At 37.5% G+C, this 20,467-nt stretch overlaps 1 protein-coding gene across 3 annotated transcripts in view; it reads left to right on the top strand.

The window, feature by feature from the left end:
• The window catches only part of MIER1 (MIER1 transcriptional regulator), a 43,370-nt gene extending 23,289 nt beyond the window's left edge, over positions 1-20,081 (top strand). For all 3 annotated transcript variants that reach the window (XM_052802659.1, XM_052802658.1, XM_052802657.1), the window contains 10 exons: positions 2,358-2,525; positions 5,048-5,180; positions 7,361-7,425; positions 7,747-7,819; positions 11,139-11,290; positions 11,866-11,947; positions 13,304-13,398; positions 13,929-14,056; positions 15,725-15,864; positions 16,711-20,081. In XM_052802659.1, coding sequence (XP_052658619.1) covers positions 2,358-2,525; positions 5,048-5,180; positions 7,361-7,425; positions 7,747-7,819; positions 11,139-11,290; positions 11,866-11,947; positions 13,304-13,398; positions 13,929-14,056; positions 15,725-15,864; positions 16,711-17,036 — 1,362 coding nt within the window. In that variant the 3' untranslated portion in view covers positions 17,037-20,081. The remainder of the gene's footprint in view (positions 1-2,357; positions 2,526-5,047; positions 5,181-7,360; positions 7,426-7,746; positions 7,820-11,138; positions 11,291-11,865; positions 11,948-13,303; positions 13,399-13,928; positions 14,057-15,724; positions 15,865-16,710) is intronic.
• Positions 20,082-20,467: the final 386 nt, after the last annotated feature.

The raw sequence follows: 20,467 nt of genomic DNA on the forward strand, positions 1-20,467 counted from the left end.
GTGAGAAACATGTTTGGTTTTTCAGACCTACTCTGTGTTCGTTTCAGTGGTTGCCCCTCAGCTCTTCAATTAGAAGAGCGTACAGTCATATTTACCTTCTCTGTGCTGCTTTTGATACAGTTCTCTGTTATATCACTTGCCCTCACTTACCTCTACTCCAGAGGCATGAGTTATAATCCATTTCTTGTTATTAAGCATCTTCCACATAAGAAATTTCTGTGTCTTTGATAATCCTTGTTGCTTTTTTAGCCTTTTCTATTTTTGCAATATCCTGAAGCAATACAGAAATCACGATTTGTATTTTATTTTGGAGAGTTGCTGGCCCTTGGAGCTTTTTGATTGTAATGGACTATCTGAAATTAAGAGGCTCTACCTAAGAAAAATGTTGTAAATACAACACCACTTTCCTAGGTAACATAGTAGGTCATATGCTTGTTACATAGTTCACACATACCTACGAATTGCAGTAAAAGTTCTTTTTAATTCTCATTCTGTATCTACAGATGGGGTAGCGGTGAGGAGCGCTTAGTGAAAGTATATTACTTTCCAAAATGCACTGGAGAACATTTGTTTGGATAATTATGAATAGGATTTTTCTGATAGCTGTACTGTCAGGTTTTAGTTAAGATCACAGTCCTGTCATGTTGTCTGTGTCAGTAAAGTATGAATTCCCCACTTCTAAGAGTTCTTTCCGTAAAATGATAAGATAGGGACGAAGGAGTCAAGAGGGAAGGTGAGGACATTTAGGTCCACATGGTCTGCATCTACTGTGTGGATAGTTTAAACAAAGGCTAGACCAATAACTGGTAGAATGGCTTAGTTCTTTGAAGTAAAATAAATAAAATACACAGACAATAAGTACTGGTAACCCTTGCGTTACTCTTATTTTTACACAGCAGAATTAACTAGATCTGCCTTTTGTAATTGGTATTGTTAGTATGTTTCCAGAAACTAGAGATGTGTTGATCAGTTAAGGCCCTTAGGATAGGAGTTCATTAGAGGAAGTCTAACGTCAGCCGATAACTAAAAAAATCTGATTATCAGCTGAGATGCACATTATATACTAAGAAGAAATATTTGGAGCAAGCAGACACCTCTAAATAATAAACAAAGGATTTGATCTTGTGAGAGAGATAATTTTGAAATGCTCTCTGAAAGTTTCTGCTATGAAAAATCTCTTTAGGGATGCCATATACTGCCCCTGAAGGCTGGATACTGAGTATTAAAAGTAATAAAGTAAGTAATTTGCAGACCTGGCAATTAATAATTTTTATTAATAAAGTGAATGCAATTGATAACAGTTTGGGAGCCACTAAATTTGAGAACCGACTGTATCATTTGAAATGTCTCTTTAGAGTGGACCAGCATTCTAAATATAAAGATTTTTAACTGTGCACATATTTTAGCAGTTTTGCTTCTAACTGTGGATGGTTTTGTAGACAACTAGCTTAAAATATATATGAATCTGTAAAAATTACTACTATCTTTACCTGGATATTGGGTGATCCTGAATATAAGATGATCCCTCACCCCCATCCAACCCCTCATTTTTTGTTTTGCCTAGAAAGGGGGGAGGTATAGAGAGACAGAGAGGTACATTTTTGGTGTAATTTTGTATTCAAAGCCAGGGTTGTAGAACTGTGGAATTGTCCCTGTAGTGTAATTCCGCAAACAAAGATTTAATTCCATGTTTAAGCCAGGTACTGCAAGTTCTGGTCCTTATTCTGCTGAATTCCACTGCCTTGCACTAGGACAAATTCCTGCCTGCAAAAACTGTCAATATCTTAGCTGTCTGTGTGAAGCAGTGGCTGCTGACACACATTGTATGTATTTTTTTCCACAATTATGTACAAAATACTACAATTTCTTCAGGTAGTTTTTGGGCGGTAAAGGGAATACCAGTTTATATTCCAATAAGGAGTGTGTTTGCTCTGTATACTGAAGGGGTATGATGTAGCCGGACATAACCTGCCACATTGCAGTGCTTGTGTTTTGGTAAAATAGTAGTAGACTAGTACCAAGGGAGGGATGGGGCATACGGCCCTTTGGTGCCCTTTTAATGAGCTTTATGGCCCCTTTGAGAGATCGTTGGTACGTGAGGTCTGCTGTAAATTTATAAAAGATTGGGGAATAAAAAGTTCCCCTGAATTAAAAAAAAAACACACATTTTTCTTAGGAGCCAAAACTTTGAATTTTGACTGTCCATTCATTTTGGAGTGGCCATTCTTAGTATACGTGGTCATCATCTATCTGGTTTTGGTGTGTTATGTTTAAAGTGCACACCTTTAAGCTGTAGAGCAGATGTGGGATGTGAAATATTTTTTTAAAATCTCAAACTTTGTTTGGATGTTTATCAGGAAAGTGATATGCCAATCCAGGAGCTACTTAGCCGTTATGGCTATGATGGTACCATTCCACTCCAAGAAGATGATGACGATGAAGATGAGGAAGAGGAAGAGGAGGAGGGAGAAGATGATGATGATGTTGATAATGATGACAACAGTGGCTGTAGTGGTGAAAACAAAGTAAGTGTTTACACTAATTTGAAATTGATTTTCATACAGCCATTCCGTACTAGACGGCCACTCAAGATGCCAGATCATGGCAGAAGTCATTCGTAATATAGTTGATTTCAGATGCTTTGCATACTGAACTCTAATGTTTATTCTTAATTACCCATCTGTATTTCTCTTTATTGCTCTTAATTTAATCTGTATCATTCCAAACTGTTGCTGAGGCAAATGAGAGTATATGTATACATATAGCATCATGTAAGAAGGGATTGTAATTGTCCTTCAGAAATAGTCTGACTTCAAAACTGGACTTTTAAATGCCTGAAGACACCTTTACAGATATGTCTGAATACTTGTTTCAAGATGAAAAGCTGATCTACTCAAACTGAACGGTGAAGTGTGGAATTGAATTAAATGTGTCTCTTAAGTATTGGAGGTTGCTGCAAGTTTTCTAGCTTTGGCATTTTAAATTGTATTTTTTCAGCCTGGCAGCCCTGGTTGTACTTAAATTGTTAACTGAATCTAATGCTTCAAGTATCTTTGCAAAATGTACGGTTTTGAACTTAGCATCTTTAAAATCCTGTTCTGTGTGCTCTTAAAATAAATTTTCTGATTTTAGAAGAGTCTTTTCTACTTGTGTATGTCATACATATTTGTAACAATCCTGTCCTGTCATGGGCACAGCTGTAACTTCTCCATTACTGGTGGCATTCAAAGTTGCATCCTGAATTCCATTAAAATATGAAACCCTTTGTACTGTCAGTAGCAGAAAAAGCTTAGGCATTAATGGAAGCTGCATTACCTAATCTGGCTTTAAAAAGGATCCATTTTGGTTTTTTGATATCTAACCCATTTTAGAATCTCTGGAATGCGACACAGAGATGAGGAATGATATATCTGATTCAGAAAACGAAGTCCTTAGGATTTACAAACTCCCTTGACAGATGCTGTAAAAGATTGCTATTTGTATGGGTTGAATAGTTCAGAAATAAGAAAGATACACAGTTATATTAAATCAAAAAAGGTTCAAGAAGCTGGAGAGGGGGACAAACTTACCTCACATGAAGGATGCAAAATTAAAATAAGACACAGAAGTGTTTTATTTTGTTTTGCCTGGTGGTGTTCCTGAAGTCTCACTTTCTTCTTGTGTCCTTGATTACTTCCTGACACAACTTCCATCTTCTGTGTTCTCATGACCTCCTCCGTAGTTCTCCACTTCTGTTACTAGCTGATGTAAGACACTGCCTATCTTTTCTCTTAAATGGATAAAATCTCAGTGTCTGTCACTGCTGTTAGCAGCAAGAGGAGTCATCTTTGTCCCTCTGTAGGGCACTAAACCTTTTTAGCGTGCTGCAGAAGCAAGCGTGTTCCTGCCTATCAGCAGCAACGGTTCACAATCTGGCACAGTAAACGCAGCCAGTGGGTTAGCCTAATTGCAGACTTGGCACTGTGGTTGAGTTGTAAGTATGTGTTCACGTATTCTACCCCAGTTTTGATAGGTTTGGAACAAAGGTGGTGAGGAGGAGTGGGCACAAAGAGAGCTAGCTAACCTGTTGTGATTGTTTGCCTCAGGGTACAAGAATGAGAGCTCTGAAATGCTTGCATGCTCTTAGCAGAGGCAGTAAAATACATCTGTGGGGGTGGAATAATTTTATAAATCATTCAAGCTTTCTCTGCAAGTGCTCATCTTTCTTCAGCTTGTTTAGCTATATTGCACTTAGCTATTTTCTATTTTTAATCTGCTTTAAACTGCACATGTGATAATACTCTGGCTGCTGGTAAAGGTACATATAAACATGTGCTGTGCCTCATGCTTCTGTGTTCGAACTAGCAAGTGTGAGTACTTACAACATAGTCATAAAACACATAAAAGATATTGACAACATGCATTGAAATAGAAAGCACTAATATACTTTTTCAACCTTTATCATTTTAATTTTCCTTAATTGTAGAAATTCCCATAGTTGTGGTTTATCTTCTAATAAAGAAACTTGTTCTCATTTTTGAACTTTTAATGACTCAGTGTACAAACCTGAGTCTACTGATACGCTATTCCTGTGGGGTTGAACCACGCTATTGACATTAATTTTTATGGAAAGTATTATTTCCATTTGATTGGAAAAAGTATAGCCAGTAAAGAATTCCTCCCCTTTTTATTGAAAATTCATAAGGAAGGGTTTTAAAGACCAAAGTAAAATTCAAAGTTAAATGAAATGAAATGAAACTGCAAGGATTTGCTTGACTGATTTAAAAAACTAGGTGTGATACTTAATAGCAGTTAATATTTCTGATTTGTATGTTAGAGTCTGAGTGTTAAATTGATCTGCTTAAAATACTGGTCAGTAAATAATGTGATGTGTGTACACATTTGTTGTGGCTCAGTCTGGACAGGCCACAATCTATACCGTCACTTCGAGTCAAATAAAAGGTATTTAGGTTTGATATATTGACAATTTTGGAAAAAAATATTGCCAAAATAGTGTTTGTCGCATACAAGGGATAGCTGATCTCTTGTTTGCTTTTTTATATTTAAGGAGGAGACCATAAAAGATTCATCAGGTCAGGAAGATGAGACACAGTCATCTAATGACGACCCAGCACCATCTGTTGCTTCTCAAGATCCACAAGAGATAATTCGCCCTCGTCGATGTAAATATTTTGATACAAGTATGTACAGTTTAGTACTAAGCACAGTAATCTCCATATGATTGACCTTTGGTTAAGAACAGCCCTAGTTAACATAGTGTTCTGAAATAAGCATGTTGATACCTATAAACATTTGTTTGTTCTCTTTCATAACACTGTTCTTGATGACCATTATGCTCAAAATAATAGGCAAAAAAAAGTCCTATTTTTAGCTGAATGCTAAATCCTGTCTGCAGATAAGGGACTCTGTATAAGGACAATAGATATTCTCTCTTCGTAAAACAATGTGTTAAATTTGTGGAAAAATTTAAATTTCTACAGTTTTGAAAAAGCAAGCTCTCCAACAGTGTAAATCCTTTCACGACACTACTCCAAGTGTTGTGACAGTCCAGTTTATGGTCCTGCAACCTGGTTCGTATAGATGTGCCCTTCAGAAAAATTTTCTTGTACGTGGAGTCCAGGTGCAGTAAATGACTGTTTAGTATGGTATCACCTTACCATTGTAGTTTCAGCTGCCAGTTCACACTAAGGATATAGGTAAAAATATTTGCAAGTAGGAAATGCACTGTTCCAACTAGATAATTGCTGGACAGTGCATGATTGTCATGACAAGGCCTGGTGACAGCAGGTTATGTACTCGTTCAGAGAAGGTGAGAGTCTAACTGAAGTAAAAAGTAAAAGCTGAAATTTACTAGAAATAGAACCCCAGATTTCTTCAAGATCGCTAATACAGAAAAAAGCAATGAAATCTGAAAAAGGCCAATAGATTGTTAAACCTGAAATAACAAAGGGGGAGATAATGATGAAGAAAATTTGCTTGAAGAATTCCATATTTGATACTGTTGCCAGCATTGTGGACCGATTATTTTCTCTCTTGTTTGTTTTTTTTTTTAAATTGATTTTGCATCCATTTGAGACTGTTGAGCTAGTGTTATGTAGTTGTCCATTTAGACAACTCTTATTTCTGTGGCAATCTTACTTAATGGGTTCTGAACCTTTTAGTATTGAGCTAGCAACAGGGCCATTTGGACAACAGGTATTTTACATTTCTTTGACATAAGTGACTGTCACCGATGTTTGAATTCCTACTGTTCTATGTTTTAACAAACAAAAGTTAAAGCAAAGGTTCCTTACGATACCTTATGCTTGATACTTATTAGCCATGACATTGCAGAAATGCTATTTTCTAATCTGTAGTTTATTTTAATCCAAAAATGTCAAGGAACCTCAGCATGTTGCTGTGCAGGAGATTGCAAATATCTTAAATGAACTCTGTTTTTTAACCATAGCATTAGCATTAGCGTAATGCAAGTGTATTGCATTAGGTTTTGGGTTTTTACAATGTTCAGCTGTGTATAGAATGTAATTTAATGTATAAATAATTTTAGTGCTGCTATTATTACATGCTATACATAAACCAGATATTGCAGTTGCTTTCAGTACATCCTGAAAGGCAACTAGGCTATATCATAAAGAGCTTAAAATTTTTGTCAGTCCTTACCCAAAATAATCTATTTTAAATGCTGCTGTGCATCTCTGAGCAGTACATCCAAGCCTACTAAATCCCAGTAAGACTGAGAAAAGCACACTTGCAGATTTGTCGCACCTTGTGCTATAGTCTACCCTAAGTTCAGTGACAGCTGCTGTAAGGGAAAAAGATCAGCAGTATCTAAGCTAGGAGCTCATTGAAAATGGTGTTGAAACCCACATGCGGGTGCTGAACATCCACATAAAAATACTTTCAGAAAGTAACTGTTTAAATATGGATGTGGGTCATGTCAACTGCTTCGGAGCTGGGTGAGGGAAAGGAAATTTTAATTAGGCAGTAGTAAAATCGATGGATGTATTAATCTGTCCTTAACTTTTCAGAGCCTGTTGTGTGTCTTAATCCATTCTGAATGCGAACCCGGAGTGGGTCACTTTTTACAGTTGGCGGTACTGAAACGTTTGGCGTTGTCACCGAAACCGCCGTTTGCGCTTGCGTGGTGTTAGATAAGGGGGCAGTGAGGCAGAGCAGGGCTGCCCTGTGGCTGGAGGCTGGTGGGGCGAGGGGCTGGGCTCGTGTCCCCCCTCGCCCACGCAGTGGTGCTCCCACGTCCCAGGCCCCCCCTCGCTCAGCCCGCTTTGCTGGAGGCTGGGGTTGACATGCACAGGCCCCATCAGAGCTCGTTTTAGGTAAATGTTTGAACAATTTCTTGTAGATAGTGAAATAGAAGAGGAATCTGAAGAAGATGAAGATTATATTCCCTCAGAAGACTGGAAAAAGGTAAATACTAAGTGCTGTTAAAAAAGCCTGTATTTCATGAATAATGAGTTGATCTGTTACCTAGTAACCCTGAGCTCTGTAGATCACCCAAATCCTCTCCAGTTTTTCCTCATAAATAAGAGGTTTGATAGTAAGAAGTGTTAAAGACCTCCCCAAATAGTCAAAAATTCATTTCCATATAGTGCCCATTAACCGTATTTTTAGATTTTGAACAATGACTGTTTTAAGGGGTAAAAAAAGATGTGGTCATTCTCTTGTTTGCTAACAAAAAACATCATGGCTGTTGTTGCTAAACTTCTTGTTTCTGTTATTTCAAAACAGGAAATCATGGTGGGCTCTATGTTTCAAGCTGAAATTCCAGCTGGCACATGCAAATACAAAGAGAATGAAAAAGGTGAGACTTGGCACTATTACCATTTATCGCTGTGTTTGAGATTATTTCCTAGTGGGGAGAGATAAAAGATTTGATTGATGTCATGTGTCTTGCAAAATAAAAGAGCTCCTTCAAGTGAAAACTAGAACCATGATCTCAAACTGTAGTTCATCCTGTACTTCACCATCAGAGCTTGAGTCTTGGAACGGGAAAAGAAAGATTGTATTGCTGGCCTATTGCCTATTCAGCCCTTGTATTCTAATTTGGTCACGTACACAAGCTTTCTGTGTAGCTTACGTTAACCTCTTCACCTAGTATATTTAGTTTATGTAAAACAAAACAGATAATAAAGAAATTGTGTTGCTGGAATTGGATTAACGTGTTTAAAGAGGCAAAATGGTACCAGCAGCTTTGATTTTCAGATTTTATAACTCTTCAGTCAGTACTAAAGAACCTCTTGTTCTGCTTTTGGGTTTTTTTCCAGGGACTCTTTCCCCCCTCAGAACCAGAGCCTTTGGCTGTATGCTGTCAATATAATCAAGTCAGAAAAGGTAGACCCAGTTTAAATCCAGCTGTGAGCTTAAAAGAAGCAAATATTCCTGCTCATTCAGCCCATTACTAAGAATTTGTTTACACTGCAGGTCAGTTTGAGACTGCCTCTTTTGTAGTTTTATATAAGTTAGTTTTTAAACTAACCAGCATAAAACTCGGTGCCTTCCTAGAATCTGAGGATATACTCAGGTAGTAGCAGTTGTCTTGCTTCGAGCTCCAGGTTGCGGTAGCTACGCTGTAGCCTGATCTAGCTAGAAACTAAGAGGAGCATCAGTCCTGCTATTGACTTTGAGCAGGCTGACATGTTCTGTCAGCTCTGGACTTTGTAGCCAGCGAGGTTGAAAAGAACGTAATTTAAAACTACATGAGAAGTCAGGAGCTTCCATTAAAAATAGAAAATGGCAAATTAGAAAACATCTGCTTTTCTGCTGTGAAGAAGTTGCTCTTTGCACCCTTTCCTGCTTCTGTCTGAAAATAGAGCTTGAACTATGTATTTGCCTGAGATGCAGTAAATTATGCTTTACTGGTCACCTGCTTTTCCTGGTATTTACTCAGCTCTAAATGGCTTCTGGCCTTCAATAGTAAAAAAGATACAGCTGCTTCGTGCGTTACAGTAACGTATAGAAAACAATTTTTCATAGTCTTGCACACTATTCTTTGCACAACAGAGAACCTACGTCATGGGCAAAAACCACTGAGGGGAAAAGTTAAATTTTCACTAATCATGCTAGGACTATTCTAGTTTTATATACCAGTGGGGTTTTATATCTTCTGCCACTTCTTTCCTTTCTGCTGTGTTTGGATGTAATCTTTGGCAGAACTCCAGCTGGAATATTAATGAAGCTTAAAAAGTTGAAAAATAAACGTCTGTGACTATGTATTTAGTACTTTCATGTACATATCCCATCATCTTAGTTGTTCTCTAATGAAGGGGAAATTCTAACTGTAAAATTCCCAAATGCTAAGAAGGCTAGTCCTTTCATATCCAGTCCTGTAAGCAAAAGCACAAAAATGCTAGAACTCTTAAGAATAACCACATTGCTTTTCAGAATGTGTTCTGACATGCTGTTGTGAGGAAAGAACGACTATGTAATCTACACTAAGCTAATTACAGTGGACTGGCTCTCTGAGAAGTATGCCTGGAGACCAAATTAGCTGCTACTAAACAATTTCAGGTTATGAAAAATCTACAAAATTAAAAGATATGTTTTCAGAAGGCTTGGGTTTGAAAATCGAAGGATAGCTCTGCGAACTGAAAGGTGCTGAAGCTGCTTTGAGGCTTAACTGACCGCTGTCATTCATAATCATTCATAAACATTGCAGTATACTTAGCTTGCATCATTAAGGGTGGCTTAGAACCGAGTATCAGTCATCTCCTGAAAAGAATTGTTGCTTCTGCGGGAGTTTGTATCACAAGATACCTGGAATCTTTTTCTTAAATGAGCAACCCAACATCAGATTAGGACTGGCCTTTGAAACAAAAAGCTTCCAGAAAATTGCTGGGAGCTGTTTCCAAAGAGTGTATCATTCGTGAAATGAAGCTGTCTTTCTTTGCAAGACACTTAATAATTTTCCTTACCACTTTTGGTTTTTTATTTGTAGTCTACTTTCATGTTAAAAATAATTTTTTTCAAGTAGAGATGCATCTAGCTGCCACTCTGACCTTTCCACCTCCACAGAATGCTACTGTATCTTCCCTTCCTGGGGTGACCATGCTTTCCCAAGTGTTCACTCCTTTCTCTTGTCCAAGGTGCTCACCCAGCTAATGGAATGAATGTTAAAGTTACTTTCTGGCTGGTTTTTGTAAGGTTATCTTTCATTGGAGACTGGGCCATAAGCAAGGCCTGGATGCTTTCCTGATTCTAGTTTTTTTTAATAACCTGAATTTTACTTTATTTTGCTGTACTAGTGTTTTAATCCTGCAAAGCTGTAGGCTCTTCAAAAATAAAACCGGGAGATAATTCAGAGGATATGTCATTTGGCCACATTTCTCCCATTAATTTCACTTTACTATGGCTTCCCTGGTCTGAAAGCTCACACAAAAGCTCTGAGAAAATAGTAGAGATTTGGTAGTATTAAAATTCAGCAATCTTTACCTGAATGATTTTGTTTCAGAAAGTATTTCTTGGAAGTAGCAGGAAGGTCTTAGCAAAGTTTCCTTTCAGGAGCTGTTTGACTTCAGAATGTCTGACAGCTGGGCGTCATTTTCCCTGGAGAAGTAGTGGACCTTGTTGCTGGCTTTTGCCAGCCACGCTAGCTGAGACTTTTATATTTAGTGGTCCAGACACCCGGTAGTGTTTTTAGCACCACTTTTGGTGGTGTGCTTTTTGGTTTTATGTGACTGATCCTAATCATCTTGCAAGAAAACAGATGTAATTCGTTTCTGAAGTAATTTTCCATGCCTGCTGGCTGCCATCGGCAAAACTTAGGGAAAAGGCATGCTGGATGGATCGTTCAGGGACTGTGTCAAGTAGTGCTGCTACCTTGTGTTTTAAGTGGTTTCAGGAGGAGGACAGGGAAGGTGGAGTTTCTGGAGTTTCATAAATGGGTCCTAGAATCTAGAGCACAGGTTGTGCCAGAGATTTGAAGACAATACAAGATAGAGTATCCTAGTCATTTGGATCACTGCATTTGTGAGACTATCTTTTACTTGTCCTTATGTGTGTTCTGGATTAATGTTGGTGCTCTAATGATCTTCCAAGGTTTTGTAATCACTAGCTTTATAAGAGAGAATAAACTCCTATATTGTTGTTTTAGCTTGCTTGTCTTTTTCCTGTGCTTAATTCAGTGTATGAAAATGATGACCAGCTGCTGTGGAATCCTGACTTTTTACCAGAAGATAAAGTGATTGAGTTCCTAAACGAAGCATCAAGGCGTACGGGTGATGAGAAAGGCCTAGATGCAATTCCTGAAGGATCCCATATTAAAGACAATGAGCAGGTATATAAGAATAATTAGGATTTGTAGTTTAATACTACAGAATTAATTATCCCTTTATTTTATTTTACTCCCAAGAATTAAAATTGTGTTTGAAACAGCTTTGTTATTTCTTGTGGAAATAGAAATGTGATGGGTTTTTTACCTCTCAACAAATAATAATCAGTTAACTTAGGCTTGCTGTTGCTTTATGCGTCAGTGCATTATTTTATGTATAAATAATGGTGTATGGATGAGTTCTGTTCTTTGAGTTACAGACTTTTTTAAAGCTGTATGAATGTATACTCATTTTTTTCTGCGTACAAAAAAACCCCATCAATTTTACAAATGTATGCAGTGGATGAAAATGTTAAAGTACTTTGCCTGGATATATTCTTGGTTATGTAATTAGAGATTTGGAAATTTAAACAGAGGAAATATGTCTTTGTGCTGTCTTAAATTATATTACATTCATTCAAAGAGTTTTATTTTTAATCTTTTCTTAATAGGTATTAGTGATTTACTAAGTATGCTTCTGTGGCACAACAGAAATTGAGTGGTATCTAGAATGTTAAAAGTGCGTCTTTTCACCTTTCCAGGCATTGTATGAACTGGTTAAGTGCAATTTTGATACTGAAGAATCATTACGAAGGCTGAGATTTAATGTAAAAGCAGCCAGAGGTGAGTATACACTGAAAGTTAAGTTTATATTGTTGAACTCTCGTTTTATTTGTTACACAGGTATTGGGTTTTGCTGTCAGCAGACTGAGAAATTTTATTAGAGCTTGACTGCATGCCAGCCCTACATATCAGTGCCCCTTTAAATGCAACCTTCAGTGAATCTCTTACTGTTCTCTGAGAGAATGAAATTAGCAGATGTAGTATAAACAGGTACATGCTCAAAGAGGGTGTGTAAATTAACTTCCTGTCAGTAGAGCTTGATATTTGTATCTGTGACTTTAATAACGAGTTAAAATTTAAAATTACTTCTTGGCAACTGAATTGTGCATTTCTTGGGCATTTTGTTCTTTGTTCTTCTAGACCTTTTCAGTCATCAAAGTTAATGGAAGAAACATGAGATATAAAATGAAATAATTCACAATTCTAAATAAAGGAGAATGAGCATCTAAACCTCTTTTAGTATTATGCTTTGCTAAATAAGACCCTGGTCTTAAAGATGCTTTTGGAGCCTTAAGCATTTTCTGGTTTAGTATTGATCTTTATACTCAAAGGAACGAGAAACTAAGAGAAGGCACAAGTTATTTTCCTTGCACATTGATCTGTTGGTTCTGCTTTCAAACCTGTGGCTTCTCCAGAGTTTACTGTGCAAATCACAAGACAAGAGTGATCAAATAGAGATTAGTTTGTTCTCCCACTATTTTAAACCTTATTTATTCGTGACCTTAAGAATCAATAAGGCCAAATTGTATTAAGTTCTTAGAAGTGTGGCTGAAAGTTATTGGGGGTTTATTCTGGCTTCTGTGGGGCCAAGATTTCCCACCCAGTAGTGTGAGCAGCAGAGTTGCTTATTCTACCTGACTGGAATTAACAGCCTATCATTGCTGGCTCTGGCCAGCAGTGAAGAAGACCTCATTCCTCGTTCCTTTTCCCCCACTTCTCCTAAATACCAGCAACCAGTTTGAGTCTGTAGCATGAACTCCTTCGTGCTGTGTCCTGGCTTGAAGGATACCCGCTTCCTATGGTTCTAGGGGCAGAATGGTGAGACTGGGTTTCTAAGCCCTTCCTTTTTCTCCTGCCTGGGTTATTTCCCCATGCGACAGGTCTGGAGTTACGGACCATTTGTAACAGTCTCTACTGACTAGCTACTTAAGGCAGCCAAATTTCCCACCTACTCACTAGAAGGGAGAATTTTCATTTTTGTACTAGTAAGTGAAATTTCTGGAGGTGGTTCTCATTTAGTCAGCAGATGGTGTAAGAAACTTGAATATCACGTATGTTTTCTGTCACTTAAGTTTTCTTTCATTGGCCGTATGCTTTTTTATTAAGTATTTTCTTTATTGCATTTTCTTGCTATAGAAGAATTATCTGTTTGGACAGAAGAAGAATGTAGGAACTTTGAGCAAGGGCTGAAAGTCTATGGCAAGGATTTTCATGTGATTCAGGCAAATAAGGTAAACACTGATTTTAAGTGTAGTTCTCACTTTTTTTTTTTTTTAAAGCAAGGTAATTGTAAATGAATTCTTATCCTCAATTTCCTTCACAAATTACTATATTTACTGCTTCTAATTTTTACTACATATATGTCCAAATTGGTTTCTTAAAGTCTAGAATCCTCTGTAACTGTGGCTGTGAACTCCAAGTTCAGAAAAGTCCCAACAATCCTGCTGTGGATACATAGGGGAAGATCTGCATCCTTAGAGTCTTACTCTGGTCTTGAATAGACTGGTGAAACAGACTTGAATATTTCTCCTGAAGCCGTTGTTTACAGCACCTCAGGATACCTTCAGTATTCTTAGAAACCCTATTAAATTTTGCATGTCAATTTCTGGGTCTCTGACATTTCAAGTCAATAATTTCCACTATTTCCTATGTTGTATAAAGAAGCATTGACTTTGAATATCACACCTTTTGATTTAAATGGTAGCTTTTTGCCAAAAATGTATTTAAATTCATCAAAATTTGCATGGGACATATTTCCTAGGTACGAACGAGATCAGTTGGTGAGTGTGTAGCATTTTATTACATGTGGAAGAAATCGGAGCGTTATGATTTCTTTGCGCAGCAGACCCGATTTGGAAAGAAGAAATACAATCTTCATCCTGGTGTAACGTAAGATGTGCATTATTTTATGTGCTTTTACATGTTGGATGTAAATCTTTATTTTATACTGCTCTAATCTGAAATGGTATGACAACCGAGGGATTCCATAGTCCCAATTTGCAGCAGGAAAACAGCCAAGGTGTAAGAAAAGCTTACTACTGCGTATAATGTAATTTCTAAAATACATTTATTTGGAATAAGGCTAACAATTTGCAATGAACAGCTATTTAATTTAGTTTGTTTTCTGTTTAAATGTTTCACAAATGTAACATTTCTGCAACTATGCGGGTTTTTTAAATGCTTGTTTTACTTTAGATACATATTTTGTACAAAGGCGTTAGTCACAAGTTTCAGGTGGGATTTGTGGTACGTGCTGTAGTATACTCTTGAGACGTATTGTTTGGCAAGAATTCTGGTCAACACAGTACCCTATACTAGGGCTTTTTTGGGTGTACATGGCTCCTTTCCCCATTAACATCTCTGCTAGCCAGAGAGGGAAATGTCTGTGCGTAACTGTGTATTCTGTTCCCTCAAATCTGAGCAAGTGAGCCAACATATTCTTCTGCCCTTCATTCCAATGCTATGATATTAGTATCCCACTCTTTCCGCTGACTTTTTCCAAGTCTTTTTACTATTATTTTTATTTCTCATTTGTTCCGGCTTCTCTGTTGATCCTTCTTTTTAATATTGTTGTTTCTTTAAACACTTTAGAACTGTGTGTTGGACCACTGAAGTGAACTTGCAGTATGACATTAAGAGTTGCCATCTGTGGCTTTGTTAAAGCAGACAAGAAAAGCACCCATTGCTGCTAGATTTTCTTAACCAGTTTTCAGGGAGTGTCTGTTTCCCCCTCTTCTTCCATCTGTTCCCCCCCCATTTTTGCCCAAATTTTTGGTTGTTAATCACTTAAAACATTCTCTGATTCTTTTGCAGTTGACTGCATATGGTGATCAGAAGAAGTGTCATTAAGGATTGTACTTGTCTATTGTTGAATGATTTTTGCAGATAGGTGTGGGAATTTAGGGTGCAGTATCAGTTCCAGAATAATTATGTGTGAGGATATGCTGTTTCTGGACTAATCCAGGCTAATACCGTACATACAAGGGCTTTACCAACCAGCTTTGTTTGTTTAAATCTTTCATAAGAGATTTACTATTAGTGACCTGAATTGTAGGACTGTAGTAGATTTCAGATCTGGAAATGTCTTTAACTCTGAAGTTTTTCATTTGCTTTTAACTCTACCCCTTTTGAGGTTGTATGTGCAGAAAACTTATTTACTTTAATGGTATGTTATCGCTGCCGCAGCAAATGGCAGGAGCTTAGTATGAACCTGCCTGAGAGCATCACCTTGAAAATGCAGTCCACAACATCACAGCATATTGAAGTTTCTGCTTGTACACGATCTTAGGGGACTTAGCATAAGCACAGGCTGAATTTATATAAGCTGGCTGCAGTGATTGGTCAACAAATACATAGTTGCTGTGGACAAACCATATGTGGGCCACTTAACACAGGAGATCTTAAAGTTGTTAACTTTGCAAGATAAGTCTGCATTTGAAAAGATATAAAATGTGAATTGGTCACACTTGCAGTATGTGCGGTGAATATTTTTGTACAAATAACACCAATCCTTTACACAGCAAGGGCAATGCTGAATGTGCTGTTTCTGTTGTGTAGAGATTATATGGACCGTCTCCTGGATGAAAGTGAAAGTGCTGCTTCCAGTAGAGCTCCGTCCCCTCCTCCTACAACTTCCAACAGCAGCACCAGCCAGTCTGAAAGGGAAGACAGCACAACCAGCAACAGTAATCAGAATGGTAAGTGCGTGCCCTGCCCCTCCTAAACAAGAGTTGCCAAATCACCACAGATGACAAGCCAAATGAGAAAAACAAGCCTATTTTAGTTTTATATATTTTTGAAGGTGTTAGCAGCTTTAAGTTAATTTTTTTTTTTAAAAAAGCTATGTTTGCATTTAGCCAGTGGTCACATATTGAAGATAAATCTCCACTAGAATCTTCCTTTTAAATGTAATTAATCTGTTCTTGTCTTGCCCATGCTAGTGTAGATGTGTAATGCTAACTTTGTGAGGAGTTCGTGCAGGATGTTTAAAACAACTGAGATGGGAACTGGGCTATTGTGTAGCATGCTAGTGCTTCTCCAGTGCTTGTGTCAGGAACACCGTTAGCTATTCTTACCAGACTTGGGGCACTGAAGGGCAATTAGGAATGGGAGAAGAGCCAGGGCACAATGACTCATGAAGGAGAAAAAAACTCAAAAGCAAGGGACAGCCATTCTGAAGGAGCTGAAGTGAAAGCAGTAGCAAGAGGAGGGAGGAGCTTGGGGGCTGAATCAGACTGTGAAAATAGAGTGGAAGCTACAGAAACTGCCCTGGTGAGGACAGTCCACCTGCAGCTTGTACAGTTACGCAATTCCAGGACGTTTTCTTGGCTGCTGTTGTTTGTAAGGGCTTCCATAAACTCTGTCATGATAAGTCTGTCATTTGTATGCAAATAAATCACTCGTTCATCGTACAGTGAGGATACGGAGAACAATATTGGCTTTTTAGTTCAATGGGACTAGTTAGACTTCTGCTTTATTGACAGACTGTTCTGTTCCTGCTTATGCTTCTATTCTCTTCCTTATGGTATGTTTCCGTAACACAGGGGTGTCTGCTAATGGGCCAGGTGAGATACCAAATAAAGATGAAGCAAAAATTGAAGGATTGCATGTAAATGGACCTACCAGCGGTAAGAAAACACCTCACACGGATCTGGATACAAATGGGTATGAAACTGAAAACCTTTCCATTGACCCAAAACTTGCTCATTCAGCTTCAAGAAACGAAAATGATTTTGAAGAAAAAAATGAAAGGCCTCTAAAAAGAAGAAGAATTAACAGCAATGGAAAAGAGAGTCCAGGTTCTTCAGAGTTCTTCCAAGAAGCAAACTCGCATGGGAAGCTTGAAGAACTAGAAACTTTGGATGACTGAATACTAGGAGCTGATTTTATTCCGTGGAGTAAATTTTGGGTGTCTAAAATTTTCAGGGTTGATGGGTTACCTTAAAAAATCCAGTTCCGTAAAACAATCTGCCGAGATTTTTTTCCTAATACCTTCTAGTTGGCTCTTAAGATCTGATTATTTGGTTTTTTTCAGCGCTGAAAAGCAGTAGGAGAATATTCTGTTTCTCAGAGCTGGCAACTGTAGTGCTGAGAACTCTAAGGCTCTGAAAAGTATTTGAGAAACAAATCAGTGAGTTTCTGCAAAAATACTCCCAGCCTAACAAGTTAAAGAAACTTCTGTGTGTAATACACCATTTAAGCATTGTACACGTGAACAAAGCATCCTATTTGAAGCAGGGGGGCTGGTTCAAATGTTGCAGCAAGTTAAAATGAAATACAGAATGCCAAGACATGCATCAGAGTAGGCACAGAGACTTCCACTCATGCTAGCAAGAAGAAAGTGTCATCCCATTGTTAAGGAACCCTTATGAATCCTGAAAGTTATGAGCACAACTATTTTTATATATAGAAGTTTTAAAAGGTAAATAAATAAACCAGGTCAGGTTTGTATATGTAAAATTGTTGACATCAATGATGTCTTTCCATATTCTTTATCTGGGCTAAAGAAATACATTCTGTATTTTTCCAGATTTCTTTGTAGCCTTTGAAAGATTTTTACAGTACTTATGTCTTGACTGAACTGTCCTTTCTTAAAACAAAAGCTTGTATAATTTTCTTAACTTGTACAGTTGGTAAACTTTTATGAGAGAATTGATATCCTGAGTCTAATGTCAGCTTCATTTTATTTTGCTGAAGTCTTTTCTAAAAAAAAAAAAGCCAACAAAAAAACCCCAAACCAATTGACTTAAAAAATGCTTATTAGTCACCAACATGTTATTTTCTTTTCAGAAAACAGTAAACAATTAACATCAAGAATGGTTAGAAGTAATTTGATTTTGAAAACATGATTTTTCTTTCTTCTGTTTTATGGCAAATAGTGATGCTAAAAATTTAAGCATATGCTTGTGTTGCACAAATTTTCTTGCTTTCATTATACATTTTCTCATTTTACTTTGAGCTCAGATAAATTTCATGTCAGCCAAATGCTTAAGTTTACTAAACCTTGTTCACCAAGACCAGGTGTTAGATTATCCATTGATTTATTTTCAGTCTATCATCTGTCATCTTCTACATTTCACTGAGCATAGGAAGGGTAGGAAATGGGTCAAGTGATTCTGGCTGTACAGGTTAGAAGTGGACGTGCAGCTGCTAACCTGGTGCCTGATCTTGAATTTCTGAAAACTAGTGGACCTTACACGGATGGGTATTTCAGTGGGAGCAGAAACATCACATACACATACTTGGTACAGCATATACACATTATATACATTCAGTATATAGAGATTCACATGTGAGAAGTGAGAGTAGGTATGGATAACTATTTTAAGATTAAAGTGTGAGAAATGAAAATTCTTTATAAAAGCGTGTGGAGGGGGTGATGCTCACCGTCCCACTAGCATAATTTGAAAGTTGTTGAAGTAGGGTTTACATCCATGAAATAATAGAAAGATTTTTAATACCGGTGTTTTGTTCTGGTTTGTTGTTTAGGTTTTGTTTTTTTTTCAAGCCACAGCTATGTCTACTGTATTGAAAACAGGAAAAATTGTTCATTATTTGTATAACTTCCTATCTTGTGTCCTCTTCCTGTGGCTTACAGGTGTGTTGTTAATTTTTAATTATTGGTTATTTTTACTTAAAGTTCACGAGTCTTTATGATTCCAGTTTTCAATGTACAGTCCTATGGTTTGAAACTAATGTTATCAACCTAAGAAACCCAACTGCTAAGGGTTTTGTGTGGTTTGTTTTCTTGTTCAATTACATGTACTTGGACTTTATGGTCATTAATGAGCCAAATCCTCTGGATCCAGCCTGGCTCCCTCACCATGATGAGTTACTGGAGTGTATTAACCTGCTGTTCCCAGAAATGTTGTGAATGGTCCCTTCTAACTGGTGCAGCTGACATGCAGAAGTTGACATCAGCCTAGAATTAGACAGCAATTTACACAGAGAGGCAAATGAGTAAGGTTTGTTAACATATGGCCTGCATTAATCAATTAATTGATTGCTTTAGTAAGAGGTTGCTGTTAACTTCACAATCTGGTTTATTAACGGAAACCCAAAGTATCACAGCCTTATATCAAAGAAAGATGGTCTTGAGACGGTTTCAGACTGAGGGTAGTGCAGTGCTTCTAAGAGTCTCTGTAACTAGAGTCCTATTTTCAATTTTATTTTTATGCATTTTTGTTTGCAAGTTGGAAATACTTCCAAAAATTTATAGGAAAGTTTGTAAGTAAGTAAATTGTCTCAGGCTTGTGTGTGAAATACAGCACTGTGTATATTTTCAGGAATGTTGCTTTGTTTTTTATCTTACCTTTTTTTGGTGATACATAGAGGAGACCTGACATTCCATAATCAACAAATATGTAATGCTCAGCTAGACTTTAAGAATATTTAATTATAATTTACATTTTGTTTATGCTGGTGTTTTATACAATACTTTGTTCGTGTTCTTCAAAATGCAGCCACTCTAACTTGATAAGTCATTGCACTACTAAAGCTATTTAAAATTCTAGAAATATTGTAACTTTGATTTCATTTAAAAAGCCTTCCCTACAGTTTGGAGCCCAGAAGGGTCTGAACATGTTTCCAAACTGTGTTGAAAAGATCACAACTTGCATGTGACACTTCTTCAAGCACTAGCATGATGGGTTCAGCTGGAGTGGGTGGCCTGGATTCATCAACTGCTTTAAGACCGCAGCCTCAACGGGGAATCCAGGTCAACAGCATAAATGGTTGTTGGGCTTTCTAAAGGGTTAAACATGATATTAAAAAACAACCACACATACACAAAATTTACAAATTAGTTTTATACATTTTTCCACACATAGTAAATTTGCACTGTTAAAAAGTCCCTTCTCTTATCCCTGCTCCCTGTCTGCAACTCAAAAAGCTTATTAAAGTATTTTTTTAAACATACTGTCTGCATAAAAAATTCCTGAGTTTGTTTTTCTCAAAACAGGGGGTAGAGTATTTCCACTTACAGAGGATGTGAAGACCCCATCCCGTTTGTAGCAGAATTTTTTGAATAGGAGCATTAAGCACGTTGTGAAGTGCTCCATCCCCATAAAACACATGAGCTCTGGCTAGCTGGGGAGAAGGAAAAGGGACTGATTTTAGCAAGGCATTAGGTTTGTTTGGTTATTTTGGGTTTTTTTTCCCCTTCCCATCCTCAAATATTTAAAGCTAAAAACCCAAAAGACCTCCCTCACCCCCCCCTTCCTCCACACATACCAGAGGACACCCAGAAGGGACAACCACCATGGGGGAGTCTCAGCACCTTCATCGTCTCCAGCCTTTTGT

The sequence above is a fragment of the Harpia harpyja genome, chromosome 11 (assembly GCF_026419915.1).
Source record: "Harpia harpyja isolate bHarHar1 chromosome 11, bHarHar1 primary haplotype, whole genome shotgun sequence".
Classification (NCBI taxonomy): domain Eukaryota; kingdom Metazoa; phylum Chordata; class Aves; order Accipitriformes; family Accipitridae; genus Harpia; species Harpia harpyja.